General features: G+C 34.0%; 1 protein-coding gene across 1 annotated transcript in view; it reads left to right on the top strand.

The window, feature by feature from the left end:
* Window positions 1–23,298, top strand: part of NAALADL2 (N-acetylated alpha-linked acidic dipeptidase like 2) — a 1,292,620-nt gene that overhangs the window by 986,778 nt on the left and 282,544 nt on the right. Inside the window, exon 11 of the mRNA XM_032407181.1 lies at window positions 2,894–3,013. Within this exon, the coding sequence (XP_032263072.1) occupies window positions 2,894–3,013 (120 nt within the window). The remainder of the gene's footprint in view (window positions 1–2,893; window positions 3,014–23,298) is intronic.

The following is a 23,298-nucleotide window of genomic DNA, read 5'->3' as shown; positions in this document are numbered from 1 at the left end:
TCCCTCTCCCACTCCCCCTGCTTGTGTTCCCTCTCTCGCTCTCTCTCTCTCTGTCAAATAAATAAATAAAATCTTTTAAAAAAAAAAAAAGAACTCAAAAAAAAAGATAAAATGTCTATTGACTTCAAGGGAAATATCAAAAAGATACACAAAATAAAATAGCAAGTGTCTTTTTAATTTGAAGAAAAAGTCTTAAGAATGGAAAAATTTTAGTGTAAAATTTATCAAGATATAAATGTTGCAAATTAGAATATTTTGCATACTCAAATTAGTTGTGTGACTATTTGTTCCATATTCAAAAGAACTAATTCAAATGAATAAATTCTATTGCTGAAAGAACATTTTTAAATTGACATATTTTTAGTTAGATGGAAAATGTAATAGCTAAACCAACCTTTTAGACTTTATTCCAAATTACTTACTTTAAAGACATAAACAGGTTAATAAGCAATTTGGGAAATATATTTGTAATCTGGGCTGATTTTAGTATTTCAGAATTCTTTTCATCATAAAATAGTATTTTAGTTTTCTTGCAACATTAAGGTGCATTTTAAAAAGAGTGTCTTAAAGATTTTCAAATTCCAAAAATTTATTCCTCTATATCATACAGCCTTCTCCATATCAGTCTAGTAATTTTCACATTAAATTTATATTAATCCTAAATTAACTCGTATATTTCTAAGCTATGTTCTGAAAGTCGGCTTGTCCAACATTAGTAGTCCCTAACTTATATATCCTGAGCCCCTATGCATGGGAAGTGCATTGCAAAAAGTCTTTGAATTTATTTGACCGTCAAGCATGATAGCCTGTAAATTGAATCAATAAAGTGGCCTTGCATGTATATGGGCAATTATATTTTCAAATTGAGGAGATTTTTTTTTGTGTTTGATAAAATATAAATTTATTTTTAAGTTTTACCAAATTCATTTTATCTTTCAATAATTTTATATTTTTCTCTATCAGCAGATACAACTAAAAAATCTATAATGTGGGAGTCCATAGGAAAAAGTATTTATGTTAAAAAAGGCTCTTCCTATTCAAAAAAAGTAGGGACCTCTGTCCTAACATATTTATGTATATATGCATGTTTGGCAACTAATTATCAGTTCAGTCACTTTCTGGCTTTTTCCATGACTAGGTAGGCAAAGATACAAGAGTGAAGAAGATGGTGAATAACATAAAGATTTGATTATTGGCTCATAAAATATACTATGTAAAATTACTATATCTCAGAAGATTATTACAATACTGTTCATGAAGCCATTTTATAACTAAATAGTTGAGAAGGAATTTAGAAAACTACTGGTTTTCCTGTTCTGTCTACTTTTACCAAATCTACTCCTGAGAACGAAACATTTACTTTATGCTTTAACCTGATTTCCTAGTGAAGACGAATGAGGAAAGCACTTGTTGACATGTCATATTGCCATATTTAATTCTGCTTTCAGAGGAAACCCTTGAAACCCACAGCTGTAATTAAAAAAATTAGGTGATATTGGTCAATAAACTTAAAACTGAAATTTATAGTGATAGAGTTATTACAGAAGTGACTCAATACTGATCTTGATCCTTGAGGAAAATTACCACATTTTACTAAATAAGTAGTACAGTTTCTAAATAAAATAGTACCATTTACTAAATGAAAAGTACCATTTCTTCTTTTGAAGATTCTTCATTTTTCACAGGCTACTGTGGAAATATTACAGAATTTACAGTCAGAAAGTCTGACTTCAGATTCTTTCTACCATAAAACGTTGTGGTCTTAGGCGAGATTAACTTTATCCAAGACTTGATTCCTCCACATGTATACTAATGTGAAGTTCTCATGAGTGTAAAATGGACTAACATATAGACAGTGTCTCTGTGCTAGTATGTAAATAGAAGTTGTTTTTCCACAGCACTTGTGGGGCATTTTTTTCGAAAAAAGGGACTTTTTTTAAAAACAACATTATGTGCAAAGCGGGGTATTTAAGTTTCAGTTCATCATTCCTGTCCATTTAAAACATTTATTAATTTTAAATGGAATGTTTTCACCTATCTTACAGAGGTGTAACTGAATTTTCAACTTAAAATAGGAATCACATACTGATTTGCTAGGGAGACAGGCTCTTGCTGTCTTTCATGTCATAGTGTTGGAGGAAGAACGGTAAGGTCCTAAGACATGAATTAGGTCAGTTTTTAGGTCATTTCTATAGAATTGTCACCATGATGATTAGTCATTAAATATTTGTGCAAAAAAGGAGGAATATAACATCAGGCCTTCTTAGCAGCACCTTATTAATAGGCTCAGTAGTCTTCAGTTTTGGGGGATAGAGCTCAGCAGAGAAGTAGAACTATTCTGCTGAAATCATTTTATGCTACTCATGTGCATAAAATGTATCAGGTTTTATTTCAGGTAATACGTGCAGGGACAAAGGTGTATTATGCCCCATTTTGCTCAGAATAAAGAGCTACTGCATGTAAAAATGAGCTCATTGTCTCAAAGGAAAGGCCTAGTTTGATTAATCACCCTAGTAGTTTACCCATGTCTGTTCTCTAACTCAGTAACTATAAAATTAAGTGCTGTGGCTAGAGTAAACTTTCCATTCTGTACTCTAAAGTTGAATCTTATACTAGGTTAACCATTTAAGAACATTTTCTTTTAAGATTTGACTTTTTTCAGGAACATGCTTAAAAATATTTTGTCATGTGTGATATGTAACTCCTTATCCCTTTTATTTAAAATCCTTTTATGACCTTTGTACACTCTAATAGAGTACATTTTTTTAAAACAGTAGTTGTGTAATGTAATGATTTTAAGTAGGGAGTGTTTATTATTCAACACAAAACTGATAAAGTAAAATCTGTTACTTTTATTAATGTTTTTTTATTTGTTTGTTTGTTTTGGTTTCAGGATTTCAAGAAGGTTCTGCAGAGAAATGTTGTGGCTTACGTTAGTCTCCATAGTCCCATAAGGGGTAACTCAAGTCTACATTCCATGGCTTCACCATCTCTTCGGCAACTGGTAATAGAGGTAAGATGAACTACTTTTTAATAAAATGATTATACAAAACTGCCTATTTCTCTATAATTTGACATGTCTTGATGTTTTCATTTATTTTTAATATGCACAAAACCATCTATGTTTTAAGAAATAATCTATTGCTTATTCTTTTATCAATATTCCTTTAACCAGTTTCTTATGTTCTGCAATTCTGCTCTTGCTATGGTGATAGTTGTAGATAGAATTTTACAGTTACAGAGAACATATGTAAAAATGTAAATTTATTTCTTAAAAATTGAATTTAACTCTCAAGTTCCTAATTCTGTTAATCTTGACATTTTTTGGTAAACTTGTTTACTTTTAGACTTCTTCCCCCTCACTCATGTTTTGAGCAAATTTGAGACCTGCCTTATCTTTTTGACAACATTGTAAGTCCCCTAAAAGCAGGATTTGTGTCTAGTTTCTAGAATATAGTGGTAACTAATTCCAAGATATTTAGAAAATATTATTTGAAAAATACTTACGGGAAAGGGTAGCATGCATTTTCCTATAGAGTAACTTGAAAAAAAACCATGTAGTTTGTGATAATGTCTCACTAGAGCTATTTATTTAAAAGAAAAAAATTAGTCACTCTGGGGGCTCCTGGGTGGCTGGCTCAGTCGGTTAAGCATCTGACTCTTGATTTTTGCTCAGATCATGATCTCAGGGTCCTGAGGTTAATCCCAAAGTCAGGCTCTGCCCTCAGCACAAAGTCTGCTGGAGATTCTCTCCCTCTGCCCCTCCCCCTGCTCGAGCACTTGCTCTCTCTCTCTCTCTCAAATAAATAAACAAACAAATAAATAAAATTTTTAAAAAAGAATTTGGTCATTTCCAGGCTGTTTCAAAGAGTTTTTCAGAACATCTTTCCTGTTTATTAGTTGAGTTCATTTTTATTTTTGTATTCTTTTTGTGACTTATACTACAGATAAAATGATATGTGTTATTTCTCAGAATGAAAGTAATAATGTCACCACTGGGGGGTGGTTTTCTCTCAACCTGAAGGGTTATCGGTGTATATTAAAAATGACCTTTTAGATTCCCACAGAGTTTCCAGTGAGTATCATAGAAACTGAACTAGATAATGAATGGTGCTTTACTTTAGCCATAATGCCTGATTGAAATGTAATGCAAACTAACATTTTATGATTTTCATAAAGTATTTTCTAGCTTAATAGTTTTCATTGACATTTCCATATGTAGTATAATAAAGAAGACATTATGAAAAATGAAATAGATAAATCTGTACATTTGAGATCAGCAAAACCCCATTGTGCATGCCCTAAATTATATCCAGGTCTGTAAGTGAATTCCTCATGTGCTTTGTACTGCTTTGCATTCTGACTCTCTTACCTGCCTGGAAAAAAACTCAAAAGAGGAAAATCAGCTGCAGATATCTCTCTTAGAAAGTTAAGATATTTCTGTCCAAATGAGTGATCAGGAAAAAAGTATGAGCTCAAGTATCCGGCAACTGGGGAGGGTTATTTTAAAATTTGTCTTTTCCTTCTCGCATGTTACAATATTTGTATTTTGAGAACTTTGGAAGATAAGTAATCATTGAAATTCATAAGCAAATAGAAATAACAAACTATTAAGGTCTATCAAATCTAGGGAAATATCTATCTGTAGAAGTGTCTGAGAATATACTGCTTTTTAAAATATCTTTGTACATCTTGTAATAGAGAACTAAAATATTAGCATTTAAACCTAATTATCTAAAAGTACAGCATGGTTTATCAATAAGGAATAGTGACATGGAAGATGTACCTTCTTATCTGCTTGGGGGAGGAATCTTTTCGTTCGGTAGTTGAAAATGTTTCTATACTAATCTAAGAATTAGTATATAAATTCTAATTTACTCAAAGAAAATTTCCTTTCACTTGAGAGAGAGCATATGTGTGCTGTATAGGACAAATTAGAAAGGTAGGATTATCACAGATTCAAACAAAAGCATATGCAATTTAAAAAAATGGGAATTACTTAACTATATTGAATTTTATTAACACAAAACAAATACATATATAGTAATTTAAGATATATTTGCATACAATTATTTAATGCCAGATATTTTTCTTTAAAATATATAAATACACTTAAAAATATAAAGGTGAAGAGAACTGAAAGAAATAAAACCTCACAGTAATTTATATAATTTAAAATAATTTAAAACTAGTGGCATTTTAAAAAAGAAAGATTTAAAATGTTTCCTTGAAAAAATAAAAGGAACTGGGGTGCCTGGGTGGCTCAGTTGGTTCAGCGTCTGACTCTTGATTTCGGCTCAGGTCATGATCTCAGGGTCCTAGGGTCAAGCCCCACCTCGGCCTCCATGCTCAGCCGTGTGCTTGAGATTCTCTCCCTCATCCTCTGCCCCTCCCCCATCAAATAAATAAATAAATCTTTTTTTTTAAAAAAAGGACCTGATTATAACAGAACGTAAGTAACTTCACTTGAGAAGACATTTTATCAGTCTTCAGAACCTTTATATTTCATCAGTTTACTTAGATTCTGTTACCATATACAAATACATGTTTCATATAATCTAGTGTAAAGCAAACAAAAACAAATTAAAAATGATTTTTCTACAAAGAACAATATTTTTTTTTACAAAGCATGCTGACTAAATTGTGGATGACATAAGATTATATGGAGTATACTCTTGTATAGCAATGTACGGAATAAAAAAGATCTAGATTCATGTGGTAGAAATAAATATATCAGATGGAATCTTTAAAGATTAAGCTACAGTACCGCATTGATTGATTGTTTGATTGATTGATTTTTGTTTAAATTCAATTAGCCAGCATATAGTACCTCATTAGTTTATGATGTAGTATTCAATGTACTGATTTTTTAAAAAACTAGACACATACGGGACATTTTAATGGATTATAAGCTTGATAAAAAACAAAACTGTGAAATGGTTGCCCTAAATCAAATACCAGTTCAAATTTCATTTTTAATGTGTTATCCCAATTAAGGAAGATGATCATTTCGTCCTTGGTCCATTAGACCTTGGTATGCTATTATTTTTGTTTGAGTTAGACTTAATAGGTGATGGACGTTGGGGAGGGTATGTGGAGCGCTGTGAATTGTATAAGACTGATGAGTCACAGGCCTGTACCCCTGAAACAAATAATATATTATATGTTAATAAAAAAATAGATGAACTGAAATAGGTTTACATACAGTGAAATTCTCCCTTCTTTTTTTTTTAAAGCTTTATTTATTTATTTGAGAGAGAGAAAGTACATGCAAGCAAGGGGAGGAGCAGAGGGAGAAGGGGAGAGAGAATCCCAGGCAGGCTCCCTCCTGAGCACAGAGCCCCACGTGGAGCTCGATCCTACAACCCTGAGATCATGACCTGAGCTGAAACCAAGAGTCGGATGCTTAACGAACTGAGCCATCCAGACACCCCTAAAATTCTCCCTTCTTAAGTATACAGGTCGATGAATTTTGACAAATGTGTACAAGCATATAAACACCATTATAATCAAGATATACAGTATTTCTATCCCAAAAATGTCCCATCATAGCCCTTTGCATTCAGTGTCCTCTCTTTATTCCTAGTTCCTGGCAAAGGCTCATCCGATTTTTGCTGAAATGGTTTTGTCTTTCAGAATAGCATAAACAATGGAAACCTTCAGTATGTAGTCCTTTCTGTGTGGCTTCTTTTCCTTAGCATAATGATTTTTTAAAATATGTCCATGTTGAAAGGGGAACCCTCTTACACTGTCGTTGGGAATGCAAACTGGTGCAGCCACTCTGGAAAACAGTGTGGAGGTTCCTCAAAAAGTTAAAAATAGAGCTACCCTATGACCCAGCACTTGCACTACCAGGTATTTATCCAAAGGCTACAAAAATAGTGATTTGGAGGGGCACATGCACCCCAGTGTTTATAGCAGCAATGTCCACAATAGCTAAAAGATGGAAAGAGCCCAGATTTCCATCTACAGCTGAATATATATATATATATATTTATTTTATTTATAAATATTTATTTTTTCAATGGAATATTATTCAGCCATCAAAAAGAATGGAATCTTGCCATTTGCAATGATGTGGATAGAACAAGAGGGTATTTTTTAAAAAGATTTTATTTATTTATTTGTCAGAGAGAGAGAGAGCACAAGCAGGGGGAGCATCAGGCAGAGGGAGAAGCAGGCTCCCCGCTGAGCAAGGAGCCTGATGCAAGACTTGATCCCAGGATCCTGGGGTCATGACCTGAGCCAAAAGCAGATGCTTAACCAACTGAGCCACCCAGGTGTCCCTAGAGGATATTATGTTAAGCAAAATAAGTCAGAGAAAGAAATACCATATGATTTCACTCATATGTGGAATTTAAGAAACATAACAGATGAACATAGGGGAGTGGAAGGAAAAATAAAATAAGATAAAAACAGAGAGGGAGACAAACCATAAGAGACTCTTAACTATAGGAAGCAAACAGCGTTGCTGGAGGGGAGGTGGGTGGGGGCATGGGCATTAAGGAGGGCACTTGATGAAATGAGCACTGGGTGTTATATGCAACTGATGAATCACTAAATTCTACCCCTGAAGCTAATAATACAATATATGTTAACTAAATTGAATTTAAATTAAAAAAAATTTAAAAAAATATATGTCCATGTCATTACATGTGTCAGTAGTTTTACATGTAAATGGCATGGATATGACATGGGATGACAAGGATAACAAGTCAGTCATGTCTGGGATGACTGCATTACCTCTGGAGCTCTTCCTTCAGCTTGGTACTCTAACTTTGATTTTGAAATGAAGAGGAATTAAACCATTAAATTAAGAAAAGAAGCCATTTCTCTGAAATTAATCTACTAAATTTGAATTAAATCATCCTGAGTGGAGGGGTGCATTTGCTTTGTGCAGAAATGCTTAGTGACTATAGGTTTTTCTTAAAATTCATGAAAGATTGACTTTAGAAAAAATTACCTAAAGAATAGTGAAAAACTGATGGTTACCAAAGCTAGGTAATAGGAACATGAGAGTTAATTCTACTGCTCTCTCTTCTTTGGTATTTATTTGGAAACTTTCAGTATAACTTGAAGAAAAAACTCAGAAAAATGCTTAATTTTTCTAAATTATAACATGATAACTAATAAATTCATTTGTCTTCTGAAAGGAAGTGAGGTACCCCTTGAATGGTAAATAAAAGTCAAAAACTGAGGTTTTATGTGGTTGATTTTTTTCTGTTAGTTTTGTTAATATTTTGAATCTACATTTCTGCTTCCTTTGTGCTACCAATATTTTTACCTCCCCCAAAATTAGTTCACTTAAATTAGCTTGTAAATTTTAGAATTAAAAATCTCAATTCAAAAAACTAAAAATTAAATATTAGTATTTCTCTTAAAATCCCTGTTTCAGAAATGAATATATTTTCAAACTATCAATTACCTAATTACCTATTTCCTTTGCAAAAATGTTAACTTCATATTAATATTTACTTCTTGTTTACATTTTACTAGGCAAAAAAACAGTGAAATAACTTTTTTAACTTACAATGGTAATGTTAATATGTGCATTATAGACATCAAAATGTATGTCAATTACATAAAACTAAGAATTTTTTATAAGAGCCAGTAAACTATTATAAATGGACTTTTTAGTTAAATTTTAAAATCTCATCTACATAGTACTATAAGAGATTCTGGTGTGAATTTCCTAATTTTTACTCTATGGTTTGTGGTCATTGGATTTGTATGATTATTTCTAGTTTTTAGCTATAATGAATATAGTTCCTATGATTATTCTTATGTGTTGGTAGAATGGGTGCACTCATTTTTCTTGGGTATTTATCTAGAAATGAAATCAGTAGGTCACTGAGTAGGCACATGATTAACTTTAGTAGACTGCCAAAGAATTGATCAAAGTATTAATTACACTACCACCAGCAATGTATGAATGTCCTAGTTGCCCTATATCAACACATCAGTATATGTAAGTGTATCTTTTTGGGTTTTAATTTGAATTTCCCTGATGATTAATAATGATTAATAATGTTGATATCTTTCTCTGTAAAGGATCATTTGAGCCTTTTACCTATTAAAAAAAAAGAATTGTTCATCTTTGTCTTATCAATATGTAAGAGTTCTTTATATATTCTCAATTTAAGTTTTTTGTTGGTTATATATTTTGAAATCTTCTTCTAGTCCGTGGCTTGACATTTCACTCTCTTCCTGGTAGCAAAACACCTTAATTATTAATCTTATGGAAATCTAAACAGTATTTATTGTTCCATATCTTATACAAAACACGGTGAACTTAATTTAGTAGCTATCTTTAAGGAGCATTATAAACCTTTATTATCCTCTCATTCACAAACATTTTGAGTCCTTATTCTCCCTGTCTCTCTCAATCTGTGTATATATATATATATATATATACACACACCCACACATATATATAGGTACTCATTTAGGCCTCCTGAATGAGTAAGGAATAAAAGATCTTTGTAAGATCCATTTTTTTAGAAGAAAACTCTTTCTTGAAAACCATTTCCATTGATCCTTAAGTGTACAATAAAGGATATACAGATCAATGTCCTCTTAGTTAATGAAACACAAATGTCTTCATGCAAAGTCAGTTATGGAATTCAAGATAAAATAAGATTTCTCCCCAAATAATAATTTTAAATATTAGGATGCAATACAAACACACACATCCCTCTCTATATACTGCTGTTTCACGTTTATTTTTTGAAATCATCTTTCATAGTCACAGAAGGTATTGATTTTGCCTTTAGAAAAACAGAATTTGATCATCCATATATTAGTCAGTGCTCTGTAAGTCTCAAGTAAATAGTGATGAAATTTCTAAGAGGTTATTTTGGTCAAGCCTAAAGCATTTGTACATATGAAAGTAGTCAATCTACCTATATTCTTCTTAAATGTCACTTTTGAAGCACCTGCCACACTAGCAAACCTGATCAAAACCAAACGATTGCATCAATATTATAAAACAGTCCACAGGATAGACAGTGTTGTTATTTTTTTTAAAGATTTTATTTATTTATTTGAGACAGAAAGAATGAGATAGAGAGAAAGCATGAGAGGGGGAGGCTCAGAGGGAGAAGCAGACTCCCTGTTGAGCAGGGAGCCTGATGTGGGACTCGATCCCGGGACTCCAGGATCATGACCTGAGCTGAAGGCAGTCACTTAACCAACTGAGCCATCCAGGCACCCGACAGTGTTGTTATTTTTTTAAGTCCCTGCAAAAAAGTAGCAAAGATTTCCTTAGTTTTATAGTGTTTTTAAAAATTTTTTTTCATGTTTTATTTTTTAATACCAAGAACTACCCACCAGGAAATATAGTACATATATCTTAATTCAGCTGCATTCATTAGAGCATTGAGCCCAGAACCAGACTACGGTATTACATCATTATGCATACCCCCAGTCTGTTGCAGGGCTCTATAATAAGGTAAATATTTATAAAGAACCCAACTGTGTATGACATTGCTGTAGGTGTTGTAGGGAACACAATTAGTAGATGAAATGCCCCTGTTGCCCGGGAGCTTATGACTTCACCATGAACCTCAGACATGCATAAATAGCTAAAACATAGGGGTGAGTGTGATGTGTGCTATGCTGGAGTTGACAGGAAAGAGGCAATGAAATCGGTTTAATTCAGATTCATGCGTTATATAACAGTGGCAAAAACGTTGAATATACTCAGAATCTTGAAGACATTTAACCATCTGTCTTATGAAAGCTCAATACTTCGATCATGTAAACCAACTGCTCTTTTCCAGATCTACCAATGCTTCTTTTCAAACCACACAACTGATGTCCATTTCCCTTTCCTTGCTCAAGTCAAGTGCAACCCCGTTATGCTTCTGATCTTCTTCTCTTGTGTTGAGGGGTACTGAACTGCCACGGCCATGTCTGCCGTGGTTCTTGCACAGTTGCTACCTAATGCCACAGTGCTGCTTCCCACTCTGCCTGACCATGCCGCTATTCCCTATGGGGTAGAAACAACACAGAGGAGACATGTTAGTCCCAGAAGGTAATTGGTTCAAATGGGTGAGTTTCTAGAAGCCTGACTTTCAAATAACAGTGTTGTTAAATTTTTTTTCTCTTGATTTTATTTTTATACACTGTGGAATTAAAATGACTAGCCCTAGTCTGCTAGTGCTGCCATAACAGAATACCACAGACTGGGGAGTTTAAAGAACAGAAATTTATTTTCTTACAGTTCTGGAAGCTGGAAGTCCAAGATAAGATTCAGGTAGGAGAAATTGTTCCTAAGGCCTCTCTTCTTGGCTTGCAGAGAGCCACCTTCTCACTGTGTCTTCACACGGTCTTTTCCCTGTGCATGCTCATTTCTTGAGTCTCCTCTACTTCTTAAAAGGACACCAATGCTATGGGATTAGGGCTCCATCCTTATGTTCTCATTTAACCTTAATGACCTTGTTGAAGGTCTTACCTCCATAAATATGGTCATTTTGGTGGTTAGGTTTCAACCTATAAATTTTGGGAAGACACAACTTAGTCCATAGTATTGACCAAAATGCAGAGTGGTAGAGTACAAAAGGTATAATGGTAGAATTTAAAAAGCTGTCTTTTCTTTTTTTCTCTCTTTTGTTGATAATTTTAATAGAGAGTACTGAAACAAAGCTTAATTTCTCTTCTACTTGCTATAAAATATAAAAGTATAATTGGCTTTGAAACATTCTCTACTGACTTGTCTTTCATGATACATGACATAGTTTTTGTTTGTGTATTTGGTTTTATCCTTGTTAGTTTTTATCTCTTGTTTATTTTTTTAAGGAGAGAAATTCTCTGTGCTTTCTTGCTCGCTATACATTACAACTCTTTTCAGTGGATTCTGCTTAATTCTACTTAATTTATCTTCCTTTCTGCTGCTTCTACTACCAGTAGCCAACTGAAGTGACCATAAACAGTAATAAACTGTTTTAAATCCTATCCTACAGTAATTTACAGCTCAGTAAAGTGTCACATTTAAAATTGTGATTCTATCGGCAGGTGAATCTGTCTCCTAGGTTTACAATACTTTTCTTTGTGTTAAAACCAAGCAATCCCTCTAGTTTATTACCGTTTTACAAGGTTTTCTGTTCGTATATCCTGACAATTTGTAAACCCCTTTTTATTTAAATCTACATATCAAGGGAAGTCTTCGTCAGATTCTGGCTAAAACCCTGAATTTCAGAAGGCAGCTGATCTAAATATTTGGATGACATAGCCAAAGAATAGTGCAAACAATTAGAGATATTAAAAAATTAACAAATTTACTGTGAATGCATTCATGCAATCAAAATGAATATCATGTTCCTAAATGGCTTTAGCTGAGTTAGTTTTAGTCTATGACTGTTTGATTGGTATATTAAACACTAGACCCCTACAGGACTCAATAGAATGGCCATTTACTCAAAGGAACTATTAGTGATCACCATTGTTGGCAGGTTAGATAAAACTGTTTCACCTATACAATGCATTTACCATGTAAAAAAATGAAACTTATTCTGATGAATTAATTGTCCTTTTCCCCCACTTGATCTTTAATATATTTTAGTTAAAAACCTACCACTGATGTCATCAGTGAATTATCTATATGGCAATTACAATAGTAATGCTTTGTCCTTATGATGTATGATATTTTATCTAAAATTGCTATGAGTAATGAAATTAATTTCAACAGATATGGCTTCATGGTTTAAACAAACCATCGTTTCAGGGATGCCTGGGTGGTTCAGTCAGTTAAGCGTCTGACTCTTAATCTCGGCTCAGGTCTTCATTTCAGTGTGATGAGCTTGGACCCTGCATTGGGCTCCATGCTGGGCATGGAGCTTAATTAAAAGCAAACAAACAAACAAACAAATAAAAACACCTTTTCAAATATAACTATGGGGATAATTTAGTTTCTATTGGCATGTGCTTACCCCAAATAAGTTGTATAAATTATGACTTCTTTGCTTTTGTTTGTTTGTTAGTTATATTTTTAAGTAGCATCTTAACCAATTTTATATTTGTGTTGATATTTTGTATTTGAATGGCTCCCTTTGTTCTTTAACAAAATAATTTGTTTCTATATACTAACAATGAATTATCTGAAAGAGAAATTTAAAAGCAATGCCACTGGGACACTGGGCGGCTCAGTGGGTTAAGCATCTGCCTTTGGCTCAGATCATGATCCTGGAGTCCTGGATCAAGCCCAGCTCCTTGCAGCAGGCTCCTTGCTCAGCAGGGAATCTGCTTCTCCCTCTGCCCCTCCTCCTGCTCATGCTTGCACGCAGGCTCTCTATCACTCTCTCTCTTCTTTTCTCTCTCTCTCAAATAAAAAAATAAAATCTTTAAAAAAATATATAAAAACAATTCCATTTACAATAGTACTGAAAACAATCAAATACTTAAGAATGAATTTAATCAAAGAGGTGAAAGACCTGTACACCGAACGTTACAAGACCTTAATGAAAATGATGGAAGACGACACAAATAAATGGAAAGATAATTCATGTTCTTAGATGAGAAGAATTACTATTATAAAAAATGTCCATGCTTTGCAAAGTGGTCTACAGATTCAATGTGATCTCTGTCAAAATTCCAATAGCATTTTTTACAGTAATAGAAAAAAACTATTCTAAAATTTATATGGAGCCACAACAGACCTCAAATAGCCAAAGTGATCCCAACAAAGAAGAACAAGTCTGGGAGTATCACATTCCCTGATTTCAAGCTATATTACAAAGCTATATTAATCAAAACAGTTGGGGCTCCTGGGTGGCTCAGTCAGTTAAGTGTTGCCTTTGGCTCAGGTCATGATCCTGGGGTCCTGGAATCAAGCCCCGCATCGGGCTCCCTGCTCAGCGGGAAGCCTGCTTCTCCTTCTCCCTCTGCTGCTCCCCCTGCTTGTGCTCTCTCACTCTCTCTCTGTTAAATAAATACATAAAATCTTTAAAAAAATAAAAGAGCATGGTACTGGCATAAAAACAGGCACAGAGGCCAGTGGAACAGAACAGAAAGTACAGACATAAACCATGCACATATGGTCAAATAATTATTGACAGGATATCAGGAACATACTCTTAAATAAATGGTGCTGGGAAAATTGGATATCCAAATGCAAAAGAATGACACTGGATGAATGTACAGCATGGTGATTAGAGCTGATAATACAGTACTGTATACTTCAAAGTTTTTTAGAGTAGATCTGAAGCATTACACACACACACATACACACAGTTACCTATGTTCACTATATGAGCTGATGGATATGTTAATTATCTTGATCTGGATAATCATTTTACAACATATATGTATATGAAATCATCATTTTGTACATTTTAAATATATATAATTTAAATGATTAAAAAATAATCTAAAATGAAAAATCTAAATAGGCTCTTGGTCAAAATAAATGAAATAAATGCTTTGCTAAAAAAAGGGAACTCTGAAGCAAATGGAAACTGATGAAATAATATTAAATGAATGGTTGAACAAATAAACATGATAATGAATCTTGCTTTAAACTCATATTTCCCAGTGTGTGTTGTGAAAGATATACTAAATAGAACCTTCAGTGTGTATCTGATGCATAGCAAAGATCCAGAGGTAAATAAAACATGCAGTCTTTCCCAAACTTCTTTTGTTCTAGAACCATTCTCCTACAGGCAATTTGTGAAAATGGTCGGGGAGATGCTGCTTTAAACACACCCTATATGCACCTAAAAGTTGGTATTTTTACAGAAGCTTAAATAAATATTCAATCCCTTCACTTTGAAAATGGATTTCTTCAAAGGGTAAGATCTACAATTCACATACACTTTTTCAGAAACACACCTCAATATACAGTGCTGATAAGACTTGAAGGCACTCGGATTATTCCTTCCCTTTGATCTGGAATTTCACCTGCAAATTTATAGCTGTAAGCTTCCTGTAATTTAACACTAATCTCTCCACAGTAACTGCTGTTAACTATATTTTTAGTAGGAAAATTATAATTTTAAGACCAGAGTGATAAAGTAAATTGAACAGTAGAAGAAATTAAGCTATTTTAACCCTGAAACAACAATACTTCTGAGGGCCACGATAACAATTTTCTGTATGTCTCCAAGGAGTAGAGATATCATTTCAATTCAGCCTATGGAAGAATTCTCAAATAGGATGAATTATCTTAAGGTGCTCAAACATTGTTTAGGTTTTGTGAAGAGGGATTGAACATTTTTATGGGTGGTTACTTCAGCCAGTCTTTATTTATAGAGTAATTCACTTGTGAATTCATCCTCTGTTTGTGTTTGTTTGTTTAGTTGCATAACGTACATGAGAGCCTGCAATTAGTTTCTGGGTTGTTAACTTTCATGTCGATCATTTATTTATTTATTTTTTAATTTTTTTTTATTATGTTATGTTAATCACCATACTGATCATTTATTTATCTATATTGAACCTTTTCAAATTCTGGCTCTAAGTGTATAAGCTATATTTAATTTGTTATATATTAACATATATTTAATATGTTATATATTAACATCTCACCCTGAAGTACTTCCAACTCATTTATCTGGGAGAGTCAATGGTAACCACAGAAAGAGTTAAAGAAGGCAGTAGCCCAAATGTAAAAACTGAAATAGACATGAATCTAGAGAGGATTATAAAGAAAAGATAGTTTAGAATCACAGCATCAGAACTGCTACCCTTTTCCTCAGTATACTTTTTTGAAAGTAAAGTAATCCAGAATTATTTAGTTTGAAAATTTCAGAAATTGAATGAAGGATATTAATTTATAAATTATGTTTTACATGAAACTCAGTCATCTTTGAAATAAAATGACATATCTTCTAGTTGTATATGGCATATTATCCAAAATGTTAAGCAAGTTTCAATAATATTCATAGGTTAAGATAATAATAGGTTAAGAAAATAATAAGATATTGCATGATCCCAAAATGAGGTGACAGGCTCTAGCTTGGTGAAAATCCACAAAGGTGATTGGCATTTTTACTTTATCCTAGAAACAGGAATTTGATAAAGAACTATATACATTACAAAGAATCCCCTGACACTTAATCTAGCTCCTTTCATTAATTTATTTTGCTCTTCATAGAAAAATTATAAACATTACATGGGCAAAAGTAAAATCAATCATCTATAATTTTGCTCAGAGAAAACTACTGAGAATATTTTCCTTTGTGTAATGTGTGTCGATATATTGTTACCAAAAGGAAACTGTATCTGCAGTTTTTTCCTCTCAAAACATTATAGTTTACATTTAAAAAATATATATATATATATTATAATATCTTTGGTACATGAGTGAATCAAATGAAAGTAAGTATAGGAGAATTTATTGTAATATACTTATAACTTTTTGGGGTACCTGGTTGGCTTAGTCATTAAGCGTCTGCCTTTGGCTCAGGTCATCATCCCAGGGTCCTGGGATCGAGCCCCTCATCAGGCTCCCTGCTCTGTGGGAAGCCTGCTTCTCCCTCTCCCGCTCCCCCTGCTTGTGTTCCCTCTCCTGCTGTGTCTCTCTCTGTCAGATAAATAAATAAAATCTTAAAAAAAAAAAAATATATATATATATATATACTTATAACTTTTCTGTAGGGTTGGAATTTTTTTCAAAATAATAAATTCAGTTAATTAATGTGTGTTATTTTATTTCATAGCTATATAAACATTTGTTAACCAGTTCCTTTTTTAAGAACATTTATATACTGTGCAAAGGTGTTTTTTTTAATTAACATTGCTGCTATATATTAGGTTGTACATACTTCTTGCCTTTTTCCAGTTAGTTCCTTTATCAGTCACTAGACAGTTGCATGTAACAAAAGTCATATTTTAAAGCAGAAATAGGTTTTTAATGTGGAATTAGTTGTTACAAGGTTTTCAGAAGGGCCGCAGGAGCCCCCTCTAGGTCTTCCAGGCTTGACTTATAGAACAGGATGATAATAGAGACCTTCCAAGGGCATTTCTATCTGCATGATACGAAAGCTTAGGGTTCAAGAAGCTACTGCCCAAATTACTCAATCTAGAGCCCAGTGCTTCTCCTAAGGTCCAGTGAGCTCATAGTTATTGGCTTTAGGACCACATTGCCGCAGCCATAATGCAGAGAGAAATGTTGTGCCCCAGAACCTGCACCTTGAGACCGCAAGGCCAGAATCCCATCTCTTCACCACGCGTGCAGGGCCAGCAAAGACCTCTGCCGCATTATGTTCATCTTACTAACCTCATACAGGTGTGTGTACTTGATGGCGGCTCTCAGCAAGTTGTAAAGTGATCACTAGCTTTCCAGGCTTCAGTCACGGAGTAGCCAATCTGCAGTGTTTTACACTTTCTTAGAATAAATTCCAGAATATCAAATTTCTGGATCCAAAATATTAGTTTATAAATATCACAGCAATATATTGGAGTGCCTCTTCTTATATGCACTCTTTCACAGAACTGTGTTTTAACATTCTTTCTCTTATTATTTGTAAATATTCAAGCATGATAGTATCTATATTGCTATTTAATTTATATCTGTATATGCTTGATTGCCTGGGAGATGGTTGTGTTGTTGGAAGTTCAGAGGAACAACAGAGCACATCCTAGAGCAGTTCCTAGGATGTTGGCAGATAGTGCTTTCCAACGTCCAGTTTTCTGATTGAAAGGGGTCATAGGTTTGACGCATTATCCTTTCTTTAGATCTTTACTCAAAATCACCTGAGTGAGAAATTCCTGACTCCAACATTTGAAATATGAAACACCATCTTGACATTTTATATCTCCTTTAGAGCTTTATTTTTTTTCTCTTTAGCACTTATCATTAACACTTTATATATCTTAATTTTTGTATATTATCTCTTTTCCCAGTAGACTATAAACTCCCTGAGAGGAGAGAATTTGGATGATTTTATTCATTGCTGTATTTCCAATACCTGGTACATAGAGATCACTCAATAATAGTTCATGGAATGAATATTTGTTTTCTTACACCTTCATTTTTATTAAATAAAGCTTACATATGGGACTTCTGTTTCCACCTGGGATGTAAAAAGCTGCAGGGGACCCTGCTCCCACCCTAACAATGAGAACAAGTGAGATAGGTTACGAAATCACATTTTTAAGAAATCTTAGATGAAAATCTTTTAGAGATCTGAGGCTGCAAATAAGCCTAAGTAAACTGAAATCCAGGAACTGGTAAATCCTTTCTAGGGGAAAAGAGCTGCTTCAATCATGGCAGAATGACAAGATGAGGAGGGATCTAGGAAAGACATGAGTGAGGAAAAAATCAGCAGAATCAACAAACTTTTTACAGACCCCTTGGGATGGCATGATGATTTCGAATTCCAATAGCCTCGACTGTTCCCCATAGATCTTCCCTGAGCACACAAATTGGGACACCAAAAGCTGGAGGCAGGGCAGATCAGCTGTGAGAAATACCTTCAAAACATACCAGATATTCACCACATGCAAGACCAGCTGCTGAAACCTGAGTTAGGTTTGCTGAGAGAAATCCCTGTGAGGTGCTCCAGATCCTCACTGAGCACAAAAAGGGAGCTGCCAGTGGCTGGAGGCAAGGAAGGATATGAGAAAAAGTCCTCTGAGGTACTCAGAACTTCCCTGAGTACAAAACAGTGATTGCTGGAGGTGAGGAGGCAGGGTAGGTAAACAGAGAAATCCACCAGCATGGTAGCTGTTGAAGTTTAGAGCAGGGCAGCCAGGCAGAAAGAAATCTCCTGAAGCTCGGAAAACCAGGCATAAGACTGCAAGCGAAGATTATTCCAAGCTGCCAAAACAAAACAAAACAACAGAAAACTGGCATTTAGGCTATAAAACAGTGAGGCATCACTCATGGTTTGGACCACTGGCATCTGGACATAAAGATATCACTGAAGTCACATCAAGAATCAGACCTCAGCATGGAGTTCACAATAAATCACACTGTTAGCATAAACTACTGGATAGTTTATGACCTAGGACCTCAGGCATAGAAAAGACTAAGGCAGAATATTCCAAGGGCTCAGAGCTCCTCTCTCAGGAGTGTAATGTGCTAGGTTTGAGCAATCCAGGCCTGCTGAGTTAACCCTTAACTCCTTCCCACACAGAAATGTTAAAATGAGTTTCCATGCTAAAAGGAAAGGATCTGCAGGGAGAAATAGAGAGCACCCAAAAGGCGAATATAATGGACCCCAAAGATAAATATAATCAGTATTTCATGGGCAAATGTGATAGATAATATATTTTTAAAATCTAAAATGCTAGAATGGCTACAATTAAAAAGACTCTCGGGCGCCTGGGTGGCTCAGTTGGTTAAGCGACTGCCTTCGGCTCAGGTCATGATCCTGGAGTACCTGGATCGAGTCCCGCATCGGGCTCCCTGCTCGGCAGGGAGTCTGCTTCTCCCTCTGACCCTCCCCCCCTCTCATGTGCTCTCTCTCATTCTCTCTCTCTCAAATAAATAAATAAAATCTTTAAAAAAAAAAAAAAAAAAAGACTCTCAACACCATATAGTGACAAGTTTTTTGAGTAACTGGAATTCTCATACTTCACTAGTGTTAGTGTAAAATGGTACACCACTTGAAAAAATGATTTGGCAATTTCTTATAAAGATAAACATGTATCAACCATATTACCAATAATCTCAAGACTAGGTATTTATCCAAGAGAAATAAAAATACGTCTATACAAAGATATGCACAAGCATGTTTATGAGAGCTTTATTCATAATAGCCCAAACTGGAAACAATCTAAATATCTGTCAGTAGAAGAACAGGTAAGTAAATTGTAGTTTACTCATATGATGGAATGCTACCTAGAAAAAAAAGGAACAATCTGTTGATACATGCAACATCAAACGTTATGATTTGCAAAAGAAGCCAGACACAAGAGTACATATTGTATGATTCCATTCATACAAAGTCCTAAAACCAATCTATGGTGAAAGAAATCAGAATAATATTTACCTTGAATATTAGAGTGTTATTGTACATAAACTTTAATACATATGTATTCAGTATAAATCCTAAAAAAAAAATCCACAAAATGTTCCATCTCATGCTTAGAGATGCAAAATTTCTAATATAATATTGCTGAGGCTAAGAATAAAATACTGTTGGAAAAGAAAAAGTTACTCACTTTTCAGTAAGAAAGAATTAGGGAAACTAAAATATACTTATGTAAGGGACATGTATCAGCCAACATTAGCCAACATCTAAAAAATCTCAGCTTGAATGTTAAAGTAATCATTAAATTCTAAGTCTGTTAAAATTACAATAATTTTTTATTCAATGAATTCTTCAGTTCCGTACAGGAGGCTCCTTAAATCTGAAGTTTTCAAGAGGTTGCTGTTCAGTATTAAATTTCTAATCATCAAATGTATCTCAGAAGATAAAATCATGAAAATTGTCAGCTTCAAATATATATCCATAGACTGAAGACATATAGTCTAGTTAAGCAAAAGCTTTTTAAGTAACTCGGAAAATCTGTGCGGTTGGCAAAGAAGGCCATGGCCTATGGAATGGTCTTTTAATCTGTTAGTATCTCAAGGCGCATCAAGTATAGTAATACAGCTCTCAGCTCCCTTTGAGATAATCTTTCAAAGTGCTGTATCAACTATCATGTGACATGTTCAGAAATTTCTCCAAAAGATCTTTTCATCATGTTGAAAAAGATAGTTGTTCTTACAGATGCATTGCTTCATTAAAAGTAATTTGTGTCTACATGTTCACCAACCTATTCATTTTATTTGAAATTACTGATTTCTTTTAACCTAAAAAAATAAACCGTAAATTTAGGTCAGACTCATAATTTATCTGAGTGAGATGCTGATGTTGGTCTTAGGGAGTTTTATGAAGAAAACAGGTAGAGATTTGACATAACCTTTTGAGATGGCCACTTAATACTTTGTTATCTTCTGTAGCCATTCTAATTTCCTTAAGCATTTTACTAGATTAAGGGAATTGAATTATAGTTGTTAACTTCTTCTCTGCTCATTCCAATAACATCTTTTGAACATGGACACACATGTTCCTTAAAATGAACATGCCTGAACAAGAAATAAGAATTTTAGAGATACACAAAATAAGTACCTGAGAAATGAGCCTTCCTAAGAAATAGTACTAGTTGAGCAAAAGATTTGTAAATCAAGTTTCTGCACTGTGTACAATATGTATTCTCAACCAAAGTATCCTAATAATCGCATCTTATCCTATTGAATGTAGGTACAGACAATATTTTGAGAAATGCTAAAAAAAGATAGTCATTCTTCAGACAGCATTCACATAGTAATCCATGTGCCAGGCATAGAATAAATTTTATTGGAGTTGATTTGGTTGTTTTTCTTTGGTTCTTTTTCTTTCACTTTCCTCTTATTTTCCTCTAGTCCCTGTGAACCTCCTCTTTCCAGGCTTCTTTATTAATCCTTTTTCTAGTCTTTCTAACTCTTTTTCTTCCTTTCAAGGAGTTTAACCATCAATTGCCTATGTGTCTCCTAATCTATCATTTGAACTTTTCCTCACTATTATTATTTATTTTATAACTCTGGTTGACCTCAACTCAGCCATCCTCAGGGCTAGTACCATTTACTTTTTTAAAGTCATCTCAAAGGAATGCATTTGGTCTTCCTAGACAAGGTTGATGATGATCGTCACTTCAAATACGGGTGTCCTATACTAAGATCAACGGGCTACTCTCAGGAGTGTGCATTTGGGTGATTGGAAGACTCAGCATTAAGAACTGAAAGCAGGGCAGAAAGGAAAATTAATATTTATTGAGCATGCATGTGCCAGGTCCTGTACTGAGTCCATGCTTCTATGTTATTAATTATCTTATTGTGTCCTTGAAACAACTCTACAAGCTTGAAATTTCAGATAGAGGTACAATTTATTTAGTTTTGCAGCAGAGAGTTGCTGGTAATGAGATTAGACTGGCAGACGTGTATATTGCAGCCAGGCTTCTTTCACACTTTAGAGCAGCTAGTCCTGGAAGCAGAGCAAAACTATGGCCAACTGGGTCTTTTAGTCAAACAGATGTATTGAGGAGCAAGATAGTTCAGCAGAAGGACTGTTTCCCAGCCAAATGCTTTATTTGGCAAGAGTGAAATTAAAAAGAAAATACAATATAGATAAATGTCCTTTAACTGTGAATAGTGTACATGAGTGCACAAGGAGTAAAATGTTTCCTATTATGCTAAAGTTCATCTGTCAGGAAAACCTTGTTAGAAAAAAATTAATCATGGCATTCATAAAATATACATATTTATGAAAACATTCATGGTTTATTTGAACAGTGTTATAATAGTCAATACTTTCAAATCATAAAATGTCTCTTAAAAGCCATAATTATTTGGAAATACCATGCAAGTAACATAAATCATGTTTACAAGGTGTATTTTAATCATATTATAGAACTGCTGTCATCACAGCAAGATGCCACTGTACTGCTACTGTATACTCCAAATTAAGGACCCTATGTACTCAATTACTGTTGCTATTTATTCTAAGAAAAGCGAGCAATAAGTCAATTTACTTCCTTTAGTAAATTATGTTTTGATAATGTCAAAATCATTCTTAAGATTTATAATACTGTTACATGTTATAACATATCCCAAAAAACACAAATGTGTAGTGATGTAGATGATTTTCACAGGGTGTGTGTGTGTATTTGGTGGTGATTAGAAACAAAGTTAATGAGACCAAGGATTGATAAGAACTACAGTTAACAACTGAATTATGAAAAGCAAATCACACTGTTTAAATTGCTAGCCTTACCCAGCAGCATAAATAATTTTTTTCTTTGCTTTCTGTCATGTTGAGAGAGGTGGTAGAAAGCTTGATTATGTGGCTCTCCATTTAGGTAACAGAGCTCCTAACTGCTATTCCTATCAGTGGTACTCTTTGCCTGTTTAGACTAGTTCTAAGTTGAAATACAACTACCAATTGCCTTAATGATTCCTGGCTTTCTAACTGTTTTAGCTAAGAATAGAGAGCCAGAAGCAATGTAGAAATCACAATATTGATGTCTAAATGTATGTCTAGAAAGAATTATTCCAGCTTGACAATTTATTGGTGATATTTGGTCAATTGCTTAATCTCTTCCAGCCTCAGTATGGTTTGTTTTGTGAAACAGGAATAATAATAATAATAATAATACTGTCTAAGCTACTTCAAAAAGATTATTGTGGGAATAAAAAGATTGTATTTGTTAAAAGATAAACTGAGACATATTAAAAAGTTTAAGAGTTTGAGCAAAAATTGATTTGAATTGGGCAGTGCCAAATCTGAAGTGGTTAAAAATGCTCCACCAAGGGGAGCTAGGGGCAAGACTTTT

Source organism: Phoca vitulina, unplaced genomic scaffold (genome assembly GCF_004348235.1).
Source record: "Phoca vitulina isolate PV1807 unplaced genomic scaffold, GSC_HSeal_1.0 scaffold8, whole genome shotgun sequence".
Taxonomy (NCBI): domain Eukaryota; kingdom Metazoa; phylum Chordata; class Mammalia; order Carnivora; family Phocidae; genus Phoca; species Phoca vitulina.
The sequence above is the reverse complement of the archived record's forward strand: the minus strand, read 5'-3'. Positions and strand labels throughout refer to the sequence as shown.